A 13,798-nucleotide genomic window follows, 5' to 3' on the forward strand; every position below is an offset into this window, starting at 1 on the left:
GTCTGTGCTGGTGCTGGGTGCACCCTCAGAGGTTGCAGCTTCCTCTGAGGAGTCTTCTGGCTCAGGCTCTTCCTCCTGGACAGTGGGGAGGGGCGCTGTCGATGGTCCTGTGGGGAGTAAAGGAAAGAGTTAGACATGTGATATAAACATTGCATGCACATGAAATTGTGCAGATGATCATAAGTCAATCTGTTTGAGCATCACAAGCAATATCAGTCACTCATGCAATGTAAATGAGAGAGATGCAAAACTATTCTGTCACCAGCTTGTTCTGATGCGCCCATCTGTCCATCCCCCACTTGCACATCCTCCTCGGCTCCCAAGATCTCAAGGGCCACCTCCTCAGCGCTGGTGAGCTGGGCTATTGAGGGTGGCCCTCCTCCTGTCTTCGCTCTTTCCCTCTTATTGTGGGCTTTCCTGCAATGAGGGACACAAGTGGAGTTTGAGTGAGAATGATGGAGTGAGTGTAGAGAATCCATAGCATAGATGCTTAGAAGGACACAAAGATGGAGTGAGGTCCCAAGACCAAGGGCCCTCCCTGTGTGTTGTAAGTTGTCATAGCATCACAGTGATGGGGAGTGTGAGGGCAGCATAATCGAATAGTTAAGTGAATGTGTACATAGAGAGAGTGGGATGGTCAAGGGTGTGAGGAATGTAAGGGTAAAGTGGGATGTGAAGGAGGAGGTTGACAATGCAGAGTGCTGGTGATGGGGAGCAGATGGAGGGTTATGGTGATGTCATACTCACTTTTCCTGTGCAGAGAAGGTCATTAAACTCTTTCGGCACCGCAGCCAGCTCCTGCTGCACATTGATCTTGAACTGACCTCCTGTGGCACTTGCAGCCACATAGCTTTCATCTGCTGGGGAGGTTTTTTCCTCCCAGAGGAAGGAAACAACAACACCTTCTGAGCTCTGGCTCCCTCCACCAGAGCATGGAGGGAGTCCTCATCAAACCAGGGTGCGGCCTTGGACCTTGCAGTAAGCATATCAGGAGGACAAAAACATTAGAAGAATCGCAAATATAAGTTCTAAGGCAGAAAATGAACCAAGGCTGCTTGCAGCCCTTAAATGCAGCTGCATAAATGATGTAATCAGAGGTGAGTTTCAGGGCCAAAAGACTCATTGGGCCAGGGGTGCGCACACGCTGGGAATCAATTGCCCAATTAGGGCAAAATCCCTAAATTATCCCGCCTGACGTCGGAGGCAGGAGCGGGACCCGCTGGCCACCTGACCCGCCACCAATGGCAAAATCCAGCCCATAGAGATTTCTAGCTTGCAAGTGTTTAGAGCCAACTGTATAATCAGTGCCACCTCATTGGAACAACCTCTCTCACCACTGACAGACCGCTTCTGTCATCTCACCTGCAGCTGCCATCTATTCCAGCAACATCAGTGCCCTTGGAAGAAACACACCTTGGTCCCCTGAATCCTTTCACGATCAGCCCCAACATCACCAACAATATCACCAACCTTCTCCGCCATCACCTGAAGCTGCACAGGACACAGGGCATCAGCCCCTGACAACATTGCTGCCCGGGAGGCCAGCGATGGCATCACCATAGCCAGATTTACTTCACTTGACGCTGCCACATGATGCGCCAGGTTGACACCATCCCACACCAGCACCATAAAGCATCCCTATAATGTCCAAGCCATTCCTTTCACACTCATCACTATAGTGGGGGGCAGGGGGAAGTTATGTCTCAACATTCACTGGAACTCATTAAGTCACTTTTCAAGGTGCAAACAGATCTGTCCAATAAGGTGAAGTGTTGAAAATATAGATTTCACTGTATGATAACACATTACCAGAAACTTCAGATGAACATTGGCTAAACCTCTGAAGTGCCTACCCTTGTGTGTTGTTAGTTGGTATGCATGCAGTAGGATGAGGGTTAGTGTGAGTGGTGGCTAGTGAGATGGGAAAGTGATAATGTAGATAGAGGGGGATGGGTGGAGGTGCAAGGTAAGTTGGTGTGAGTAAGGATGTGCAGGAGAAGGGTATGGAAGGCAGAGTGATGGGGGATCTGATGAGTGGCACAGCAGGTTGAGTTTGAGTGTGGCTTTGCAGAAACGTTTTGTGATCTACTGAGATCATTGAAACGTTTGCACCACTGCAGCCAGGCACTCCTGACGACACACCTGCTTGTGCCCTGCTGTGCAATGTGCAACCATTGATCTCCTGGGGAGGTCTCTTCCGCCTATAGGAAGGGAAGAGAATCTCCCTGCGTGATGTGACTCCCTCCATATGGAGTGAATCAGACGTGAGCCTAGGTGCAGACGTGCAGTGCTTGTCAGTGTTTGCAGCATCTCAATGCTGTAGAACACTGACAGCAAAACTATCAAAATCAAAGTGGCCGTGTTCCCTTAAAGGAAACCGGCTGATGATGCATCATCAAATGACGTCATCAGACCCGCTTCCTGTTAATTGGCAAGGAACCCCACAGGGCGGGCTTAACGAGGCCAATCTATGGAAAATCTTTTTGAGACAGCGGCTGCAGACGGGAGCGGGATTGGAACCCGCCAACCAGCTCTCCTGCAGCCATCCCGACTCTGCAGGTAAAATCCAGCCCGAAGGATTTCCACCAATTTCTCAGCTTTGTTCCATGAAATGAGGGCATCCATCTTCATTCTATAGTTTCCTGCTTTCTGTCTCCCTCCTTTCTTAAATAGGGGTGTTACATTAGCGGTTTTCCAATCCGCTGGGACCTCTCCAGAGTCCAGGGAATTTTGGTATATTGCAAACAATGGGGTCGATTTTCAGTGTGCCGTGGAGTCGGGATTGGAGGTGTGCGGGGGTTAAATTCCCGAATTCAGGGGTCCCGACACCATCCCACCCAAAACCCGCTTCCATGTAAGTTTCAAAGGAGGCGGGTACCCGCCCCGCACTGGGACCCGCCAACCCGAGGCGGGAAGGGATTAGTGCCAATTAACTGCCTGTTAACAGGTAGTTAACACAGTTTTTAGCCTAATCCCTATTTTGAAAGTTGTCGTGTGGGATTCCCGACGGCTCCAAACCACGCCAAGTTAGAGGAGCCGGGCCGTCGGGTTGAAGGACTTGGAGGGGTCGAGATGTCAGTGTTCAGGTGAGTGATGGGTGCATGAGTGCAAAGGTAAGTGTGTTTGGTGTGTCTAAAGTGTGTAAAGAAGTTTAAATTACCTGTACTTACCTTTACAGCCTTCCTTCCTCTAGGTTTCGGGAGTCCATCATTCAGCCGGCACAGAAAGCAGAATGGCTGCAATCTGTCAAAAGTGACAGCCTGCAGCTTTCAGTGCTGGTGAGATTTCTAACTGAGTCTGCGTAGAAGGACTCCGGTTAGAAGTAAGACTGTTGACAGCTTCAAACAGCTGTGAAACACTGATATTTCATCTGTCAACACGCCTTGACAGATAAAATTTCAGTCTGTGACGTCACTTGTTGCCGGGTGGCCCTTAATTGGCCTGCTGAGCACAGCGGGCTCAACAAGGTCAATCAAGTTAAAATCGTGTGGATTGGCCGCATCTCGATGGAGGCGACACTACAACCCGAAAGTTGTAGTCCTGCCTCCTTCCCGACTTCTGAATGAAAATCCAGCCCAATGCATCCACTATCTCTGCAGCCACTTCTTTTAAGACCCTGGGATGCAGGCCATCTGGTCCAGGGGACCTGTCATCTTTTAGTCCCATTATTTTACCAAGTGCTATTTCCTTAGTGATAGTGATTGGCTTTAGTTCCCCACTCCCTGTGGCCCCTTGATTATCCATTATTGGGATGTTGTTAGTGTCTTCTACAGTGAAGACAGATGCAAAATATTTGTTCAGAATCTCTGCCATTTCCTCATTCCCCATTATTAATTCCCCAGTCTCATCCTCTAAGGGACCAACATTTACTTTAGCTACCCTCTTCCTTTTTATATACCTGTAGAAGCTCTTACTAGCTGTTTTAATGCTTCTTGCCAGCTTACTCTCATAATTCATCTCTTTATTCTATTTTTTAGTCATCCTTTGCTGGTTTTTAAAAATTTCCCAATCCTCTGGTCTCCCACCAATCTTGGCAACATTGTATGCCTTTGTTATCAATTTGATACCATCCTTTACTTCCTTAGTTAGCCACTGATGGTGCTCCCTTCTCTTAAACTCTTTTTCTTTCTCACTGGAATATATCTTTGTTGAAAGTTATGAAATATCTCCTTAAATGTTCTCCACTGCATTTCAACTTTCTTACCCTTTAATTTGTTTTTCCAGTCAACTTTAGCCAGCTCTGCCCTCATGCCATTATAATTGCCTTTGCTTAAGATCAGGACACTGGTTTGGGTTACAACTTTCTCACCCTCCAACTGAATTTGAAATTCAACCATGCTAAAAGTTGAATATAGGGAGTTAGGAGGTAAATTAAAAAACAGGACCTCAAAGGTAGTAATCTCAGGATTGTTACCAGTGCCACATGCTAGTCAGAGTAGAAATAGAAGGATATTTCAGGTGAATACGTGGCTAGAGGAATGGTGCAAGGGGGAGGGATTCAAATTCCTGGGACATTGGAACCGGTTCTGGGGGAGGTGGGACCAGTACAAACTGGACGGTTTGCACCTGGGCAGGACCGGGACCGATGTCCTAGAGGGAGTGTTTGCTAGTCCTGTTGGGGAGGGTTTAAACTAAAATGGCAGGGGGTTGGGAACCTGTGCAGGGAGACAGAGGAAAGGGAAGCAAGGATAGAAGCAAAAGACAGGAAGGAGAAAAGCAAAACTGGCACTTGGAGAAATCAAGGGTGTAAATCAAACAGGGCTACAGTAAATAATAATTCTGAAAAGACTAAGAGTGTTAAAAAGACAAGCCTGAAGGCTTTGTGTCTTAATGCGAGGAGCATTCATAATAAGGTGGATCAATTAGCTGTGCAAATAGATGTAAACGGATATGATATAATTGGGATTACGGAGACATGGCTCCAGGGTGACCAAGGCTGGGAATTCAACATCCAGGGGTATTCAATATTCAGGAAGGACAGGCAAAAAGGAAAAGGAGGTGGGGGAGCATTGCTGGTTAAAGAGGAGATTAACACAATATTAGGAAGGATATTAGCTCTGATGATGTGGAATCTGTATGGGTAGAGCTGAGAAATACCAAGGGGCAGAAAACATTAGTGGGAGTTGTATACAGACCCCCAAACAGTAATGCTGAGGCTGGGGATGGCATTAAATGGGAAATTGGAGACGCGTGCAATAAGGGCATGGCTGTTATCATGGGTGACTTTAATCTACATATAGATTGGGCTAACTAAATTAGTAACAATACTGTGGATGATGAATTCCTAGAGGGTATACGGGATGGTTCCCTGGAAAATTATGTCGAGGAACCAACTAGAGATCAGGTCATTTTAGACTGGGTATTATATAATGAGAAAGGATTAATTAGCAATCTTGTTGTGTGAGGCCTCTTGCGGAGGAGCGATCATATGATAGAATTCTTCATTAAAATGGAGAGTGAAGTAGTTGACTCAGACTAGGGTCCTGAATTTAAATAAAGGAAACTATGATGGTATGAGGTGCGAGTTGGCTAGGATGGATTGGGGAATGTTACTTAAAGGGTTGACGGTGGATAGGCAATGGCAAACATTTAAAGATCGCATGGATGAACTACAGAATTTGTTCATCCCTGTCTGGCATAAAAATAAAAATAAAAAGGTGGCGCAACCGTGGCTAACGAGGGAAATTAGGGATAGCATAAGAGCCAAGGAGAGGACATATAAATTGGCCAGAAAAAGCAGCAAACCTGAGGATTGGGAGCAGTTTAGGTTTCAGCAAAGGAGGACAAAAGGATTAATTAAGAGGGGGAAATAGAGTATGAGAGTAAGCTTTCAGGGAACATAAAAACTGACTGTAAAAGCTTCTATAGATATATAAAGAGAAAAAGATTGGTGAAGTCAAGCGTAGGTCCCTTGCAGTCAGAATCAGGGGAATTTATAATGGGGAACAAAGAAATGGCTGACCAATTAAATACATACTTTGGTTCTGTCTTCACAAAGGAGGACACAAATAACCTCCCAGAGATGTTGGGGAACATAGGGTCTAATGAAAGGGAGGAACTGAATGAAATCAGTATTTGTAAGGAAATGGTGTTAGGGAAATTGATGGGATTGAAGGCCAATAAATCCCCAGGGCCTGATAATCTACACCCTAGGGTACTTAAGGAAGCGGCCCTAGAACTAATAGATGCATTGCTGGTCATCTTCCAAAATTCTATAGACTCTGGCACAGTTCCCATGGATTGGAGGGTAGCTAATGTAACCCCACTATTTACAAAAGGTGGTAGAGAGGAAATGGGGAATTATAGACTGGTAAGCCTGACATCGGTAGTGGGGGAAAATGCTTGAGTCCATTATAAAAGATGTAATAGCAGAGCACTTGGAAAACAGTGACAGGATCGGACAAAGTCAACATGGATTTACAAAAGGTAAATCGTGCTTGACTAATCTACTGGAATTTTTTTGAGGATGTAACTGATAGCATAGATAACGGAGAACCAGTGGATGTGGTGTATTTGGGATTTCAGGATGCTTTCGATAAGGTCCCGCATAAGAGATTAGCGTGTAAAGTTAAAACACATGGAACTGGGGGTAAGGTCCTGACTTGGATAGAGACCTGGTTGGCAGACAGGAAGCAAAACGTTGGAATAAGTGGGTCTTTTTCTGAGTGGCAGGCAGTGACTAGTGAGGTACCGCAGGGATTGGTGCTAGGACCCCAGCTAGTCACAATATATATTAATGATCTAGACGAGGGAACTAGATGTAATATTTCCAAGTTTGCAGATGACACAAAGCTGGGTGGGTATGTGTGCTGTGAGGAGGATGCCGAGAAACTCCAGTATGATTTGAACAGGTTGGGTGATTGGGCAGATGCATGGCAGATGCAGTATAATGTGGATAAATGTGAGGTTATCCACTTTGGTGGCAAAAACAGGAAGGCAGATTATTATCTGAACGGCAATAAATTGGGAGAAGGGGAAGTGCAACGAGACCTGGGTGTCCTTGTGCACCAGTCGCTGAAGGTAAGCATGCAGGTGCAGCAGGCAGTTAAGAAGGCAAATGGTATGTTGGCCTTCATAGCGAGAGGATTCGAGTACAGGAGCAAAGATGTCTTGCTGCAGTTGTACAGGGCCTTGGTGAGATCACACCTTGAGTATTGTATGCAATTTTGGTCACCTTATCTGAGGAAGGATGTTCTTGCCATGGAGGGAGTGCAGCGAAGATTCACCAGACTGATACCTGGGTTGGCAGGAATGACGTATGAAGAGAGATTGGGTCAATTGGGATTATATTCGTTGGAGTTTAGAAGAATGAGAGGAGATCTCATTGAAACTTATAAAATTCTAACAGGACTGGACAGACTAGATGCAGGAAAGGTGTTCCCAATGCCGGGGGAGTCCAGAACCAGGGGTCACAGTCTAAAGATAAGGGGTAAGCCATTTAGGACAGAGATGAGGAGGAATTTCTTCACCCAGAGAGTGATGAATCTGTGGAATTCTCTACCACAAAAGGCAGTTGAGGCCAATTCATTAAATATATTCAAGAAGGAGTTAGATATATTTCTTAAGCCTAAAGGGATCAAGGGATATGGGGAGAAAGCAGGGACAGGGTACTGAATTTGGATGATCAGCCATGATTTCATTAAATGGTGGAGCAGGCTCAATGGGCCGAATGGCCTACTCCTGCTCCTATCTTCTGTTTCTATGATCACTCTTTCATAGAGGATCCTTTGCTATGAGATCATTTATTAATATTGGCCCAGTAATTCCGGGCACAATGCGTGAGTAAGGATGGGGTACGGAGGAATTGCCGGTTTTCAGCATGCGCTGAAAACCGGCATTTCCTGTCCTCTGACCCAAGGGGTTAAGAGGCAGTACGCGTGCGACTGCACAGGTAGCGCGTGCGCAGTGAAATTCCTTTTTTTTTTCCCACAGTTGCCCGAGTGTAAAGGCCTCCGGTCTTTACGTGTGGAAAAACCAGACGTAAGTATTTAGTTTTACAGGTAAGTGGGCTTTTAGTACAATGTCGAAACTTTTTTTCCACAAGTTTGTTATTTTTAAAGAATTTACAGTAAGGTAAGTTTAGTTTTAGACCCTATTTTTTAAAAATTTATTTTTTTCAAAAAATTGATTAATTGTTTAAAACATTTTTAAAAACTTATTTATTTATAGTTAATATAATCAGTGGGATGTTTTTTAAAATTTTATTTAAAGTTAAAGTAGTGTTTTGGCAGCCCATACTTTTCATGAGTTTGACAGCTCTTACTGTCAAACTCATGAATGAGTTTCCCCTCCCCTGATTGGCTGCACAGTGCTCACCTGATCCCAGCCGGCACATCGCACTAACTACGCTGTTGGATCAGGTAAGCACATCGCACTGACATCTGAACCGGGCCAGTGACAGGAAATGCGAGCAGGCCCGGGCTTCAGATGTCGGCGCGCAGGGTGAGTGCAGATCGGGGGCTTGCACGCGCGGCAAGCTCCCAATCCTAATTTCGGGGCCTATGTCTCATTACATAGTACCAGATCCAAGATAGCCTGCTCCCTGGTTGGTTCCATTACATACTGTTGTAGGAAAACAACCTGGATGCACTCTATAAACTCTTCCTCCAGGCTACTATGGCCAATTTGATTTGTCCAATCAATATGGAAATTACCGTACCTTTTTTACAGGCCTCCATTATTTGTTCTTTTATACTCTGTCCAACAGCATTGCTAATGTTCGGGGGCCTGTAGACTACGCCCACCAAAGACTTTTTCCCCTTATTATTTTTTTATCTCCACTCAAACCGATTCTACATCTTGATCTTCTGAGCCAATATCACTTCTCACCACTGCACTGATCCCATCTTTTACCAACAAAGCCACCCCACCTCCCTTTCCTTTCTTTCTATCCTTCCGAATTATCATATACCCTGGAATATTCAGTTCCCAGCCCTGGTCGCCTTGCAACCACGTCTCTGTAATGGCGTTCAGATCGTACCCATTTGTATCTATTTGTGCCATCAACTCATTTATGTTGTTGCGAATGCTGTGTGCTTTGATATGTAGAGCTTTTAACTGTCTTTTTAACATTTTTCCTTGTTTTGGCCATTTTTCTGTTATACTTATTTTTAAACATTCTGTCCCTTCCTGTCACATTCTGGTTATTATTTCCCCCATCTCTAGCCTGCTCTATTGCTTTCTCATTTTCCTGCTCACCTGGATCCTCTCCCCCACTATTTAGTTTAAAGCCCTCTCTACAGCCCTAGCTATTCGATTTGCCAGGACTCTAGCCCCAGCATGGTTCAAGTGAAGCCTGTCCAAACGGAACAGCTCCCTCTTATCCCAGGACTATTTAGTTTAAAGCCCTCTGTACAGCCCTAGATATTCGATTTGCCAGGACTCTAGCCCCAGCATGGTTTAAGTGAAGCCCGTCCAAACGGAACAGCTCCCCCTTATCCCAGTACTGGTGCCAGTGCCCCACAAATCGAAACCCATTTCTCCCACACCAGTCTTTGAGCCACTCATTCATTTCTCTGATCTTATTTACCCTATGCAAATTCGCTCGTGGCTCAGGTAGTAATCCAGAGATTATTACCTTTGTGGTTCTGCTTTTTAATTTAGCCCCTAGCTGCTCATATTCTCTCAGCAGAACCTCTTTCTTTGTCCTACCTATGTCATTGGTACCTACATGGACCATGACAACTGGATCTTCCCCCTCCCACTCCAAGTTTCTCTCCAGCCCAGGTATTGGCGAGACCACACCTTGAGTACTGCGTACAGTTTTGGTCTCCTTTTTTAACGAAGGATATACTTGCATTTGAGGCAGTTCAGAGACAATTCACAAGGTTAATTCCAGAGATGAGGGGTTTGACTTATGAGAAAAGGTTGAGCAGGCTGGGCCTATACTCATTGGAATTTAGAAGAATGAGAGGTGATCTTATTGAAACATAAGATACTGATGGGGCTCGACAAGGTAGATGCAGAGAGGATGTTTCCCCTCATGGGGAAATCTAGAACTCGGGCACAGTCTCAGAATAAAGGGTCGCCCTTTTAGAACTGAGATGAGGAGGAACGTCTTCTCTCAGAGGGTCGTAAATTTGTGGAATTCTCTGCCCCAGAGAGCTGTGGAGGCTGGGTCATTAAATACATTTAAAGTGGAGATAGACAGATTTTTGCAAGATAAGGGAGTGAAGGGTTATGGAGAGCGGGCTGGGAAGTGGCTTTGAACCCTAGATCAGCCATGATCTTATTGAATGGCGGAGCAGGCTTGGGGCCAAGTGGCCTATTCCTGCTCATATTTCTTATGTTATGTTCTTATTCATTTTATGTTGCATCAGGAACAAATGAGGAATATATTGCCTCCGAATGTTCTTTCTCGCCATATCGATAAAGAAGCCACATTTCTCATCATAAGAAATAGGAGCAGGAGTAGACCATTTGGCCCTTCAAAACTCCTCCATCATTCAATAAGATCATGGCTGGTCTTCTACCTCAACTCCACTTTCCTGCACTATCCTCATATCCCTTGATTCCCTTAATATCCAAAATTCAAGCGATCTCTGTCTCGAATATACTCAACGACTGAGCCTCCACATAAATCCGAGTTGACTCTGCCCAATCCTATTATTATTTTCTAAGTGTCCTGTTACCACGCCCTTAATAATAGATTCTAGCATTTTCCCGACTACTGATGTCAGGCTAACTGGTCTGTAGTTCCCCGTTTTCTCTCTCCCTCCTTTCTTAAATAGTGGGTTTACATTTGCTACCTTTCAATCCGTGGGAACTGTTCTAGAATCTATGGAATTTTGGAAAATGACAACCAATGCATCCACTATCTCTATAGCCACCTCTTTCAAAACCCTAGGATGTAGGCCATCAGGTCCAGGGGATTTATTGGCTTTCAGTCCCATTAATTTCTCCAGTACTATTTTTTGACATACTAATTTCTTTCAATTCCTCATTCTCACTGGAGCCTTGGTTCTCCACTATTTCTGGGAAGCTTTTTTGTGTCTTATTCCGTGAAGACAGGCACAAAGGGCTGGATTTTATCAATGGAGGCGAGTAGGAGGCGGGACTCCCACTTTTGGGGTTGTAGTCCCGCCTCCATCGAGTTGTGGCTAACCCACTCGATTTTCCCTTGATTGACCTTGTTGAGCCCGCCCAGCGGGCTTAGCAGGCCAATTAAGGGCCACCTGGCAACAGGTGATGTCACAGATTGACATTTCATCTGTCAAGAGCTTTTGACAGATGAAATATCAGCGTTTGACAGCTCTTTGAAGCTGTCAGACACTGACAATCTGTACTCTAAGTTAATTCCTTCCTCTCAGGCTGATTTAGAAATCTCTCCAGAACAGAAAGCAGAGGCTGCAGCTTTTGACAGCTCGTGGCCATTCTGCTTTCTGTGCTGGTGAGATGAGGAACTCCCGAGAACTGAAGGAAGGAAGCCTGCATTAGTAAGTAAAGGTAAGTAAAACTTATTTAAACACTTTACACACACCAAATACACATCCCTCTGCACTCATGCACCCATCACTCACCTGAACACCAGACATCTCGAACCCTCCAAGTCCTTCAGCCCGACGGTCCCCCAGGCTAACTTGGCGTGGTTTGGAGCCATCGGGCAGCCCACACTTCAGGGATAAAAATAGGGATTAGGCTAAAAACTGGCTGTTAATTGGCACTAATCCCCTTCCCGTCTCAGGGAGGCGGCTCCCAGCACAGGTCGGGTACCCACCTCCTGGGAAATGGGCATGGAGGTGGGTTGTGGGTGGGATGGGTTTGCGCCCCCCGATTTTGCGATTTTTCTTTTTTTTTTAACACCAAACATGCCTCCATTCCTGCCTCCACAGCCCTGGGAAATTCTAGCCCAAAGTATTTGTTTAATTTCTCTGCCATTCCCTTATTCCCCATTATAATTTCTCCTGTCTCAGCCTGTAAGGGATCCACATTTACTTTCGCTAATCTTTTCTTTTTTACGTACCTATAGAAGCTTTTACAGTCTGTAACTTTCTGATTCAGAAGCAAGAATGCTGCCACTGAACCAAGGCTGACACCACGCATTTGTGTATCCAGTATAAAATGAGTTTACTGGGCAGGGATCCAATAGATCCTCGGAAAATTAGATGGTTCCCAGAGCATCATGCTGGAGAATTCTCCCAGTAACTTTGGTTATGACAACTATGTGCATTGTGCAAATATAAATCTTGTGAGAATCTTTTTGGTACTTTCCACTAATGATTTCAAATGTACATTTATATGGAGTACATTACACTGATTCCAGATTGATCTCTGCATACCTGACTTTTGTTTTCTAGGTGGCGGCAGCAGTCAACTTCTAGCTCCATCCTAACAGTATCTATACCCAATCCACAGGCCAACCAGCAAGCAGTGTAAGTCAACAGCACCAAGAATTCTCCCTTGTCAGGAAAGCTTAAACCTAAAAAATATTATTTATACAAGCATATTTTCTGTGCCATTGCTCATGGTGAGTCATAGAATACACTGCGTTATAACAATAAGGGTGTTATCAGCTTATCCTAGTGCTCTTACACAGTGCTACCCCAGTGGCTGCAGCATAGCTGGTGGAAGGCTGCTGACTTTCAGTGGGGGAGACTGCAGATGGCCTTGCAGGACGACCTCGAGGAGCTGGTGGCTGGGAGTGTGAAATCGAGTGATGGTGTTTCGTTTTCTTCTTCACTCTCCTCTCCCTCTTCTTGGTCAACCACTGGCTGGGCAGGCTGGATTTCTTGGGTGTCTGAAATGAGGAAGGCACAAAGGTAGGGTTGTGGTGAGGGGAGGGGGTAGAGCAAAGAGATGCATGCTTACACCATGTGCAGCTTGGAAATCAGAAGATATTGTGGGATGAGGGGGAAGCGGTTGTGGGAAGGAGGGTAACATATGAGGATACCCGCATCAGCCCCGCCGCTGGCCAAGGGCTCAGCCATGCCCCTGCCAAGAATGGCCAGCACCGTCTCCTCCAAGGGGGTGAGGTGAAACTAAGTATGTGAGGTTTGCCTTGTGTTTGGTAGAGATTGTTGGTAGGTGAGTGATGGGGGGTTGGTGGTTGTGCATTGAGCAGTGTGTGAGGCTAGTGGGGCAGTTGGTAGAAGATGGCTTTTGAAAATCCATTCACTGACCTTGATCACTCATCTGAGGTCATGAAACTTTTTTGGACACTGAAGCCAGGTCCTGGGGGAATGACACTGCTGGCAGTGACGGCCTTGGCGATCTGCTCCCACATCCTTCTTTCTGGAGGGCCTCTTCCAGTATTGACCCCCTGCACAAAGCTCGAGTGCTGCGTCTGAGACCCTGAGTCTGCTTTCCCTGGCCTGTTGAGCCATTTGTGTTGGTGCTGAAGCACTTTTACCATTTTTCATCAGCAGAAGGCAGCTCATCTTGAGGAGGTGCAGACTGCCTTGAAGAGGAGCAGGCAAGCTTTAAGTAAAGTTAGCCTTGTTCAAACAACTTGAACTTCGGCCCCCATGCTGAATGCACATCTTGTCAGCAGTGCGTTCAGCGCTAGGCTGTGCATTGCAATCATTATAATTAGCAGGCAGCACAAAGTTGACGTGCTGCCTGTGCTCCTTGAACAGACACGGGCATATCTTGCATCGCGGTGCCCATGCCCGTTTTTATCGCGCTATCCAATTTCACCCCCGACATGTTTGCAACTGTATGGCTTATTGACGTACCTCCATAAATACCTCACTAAAGGTATCTGGATCAATGGGGCTGAGAGTGGCTCTATTAAGTATCAGCAAGGAAGTAGGATATGGATATTTGAACACTGACTCAGCTTCCTACCCTTACAACGCCC

General features: G+C 45.7%; 1 protein-coding gene across 2 annotated transcripts in view; it reads left to right on the forward strand.

Annotated features, from left to right (window-relative positions):
• The window catches only part of LOC147124990 (UAP56-interacting factor-like), a 78,912-nt gene that overhangs the window by 40,212 nt on the left and 24,902 nt on the right, over nt 1-13,798 (forward strand). Inside the window, exons 7-8 of one of the 2 annotated variants that reach the window (XM_085995758.1) lie at nt 7,933-7,980; nt 12,297-12,371. In XM_085995758.1, the coding sequence (XP_085851884.1) occupies nt 7,933-7,980; nt 12,297-12,371 (123 nt within the window). The remainder of the gene's footprint in view (nt 1-7,932; nt 7,981-12,296; nt 12,372-13,798) is intronic. The other variant, XM_085995768.1, reaches the window with a different exon arrangement.

This window comes from Somniosus microcephalus, chromosome 1 (assembly GCF_052327205.1).
Source record: "Somniosus microcephalus isolate GS21.2 chromosome 1, FLI_Smic_1.0, whole genome shotgun sequence".
Taxonomy (NCBI): Eukaryota; Metazoa; Chordata; class Chondrichthyes; order Squaliformes; family Somniosidae; genus Somniosus; species Somniosus microcephalus.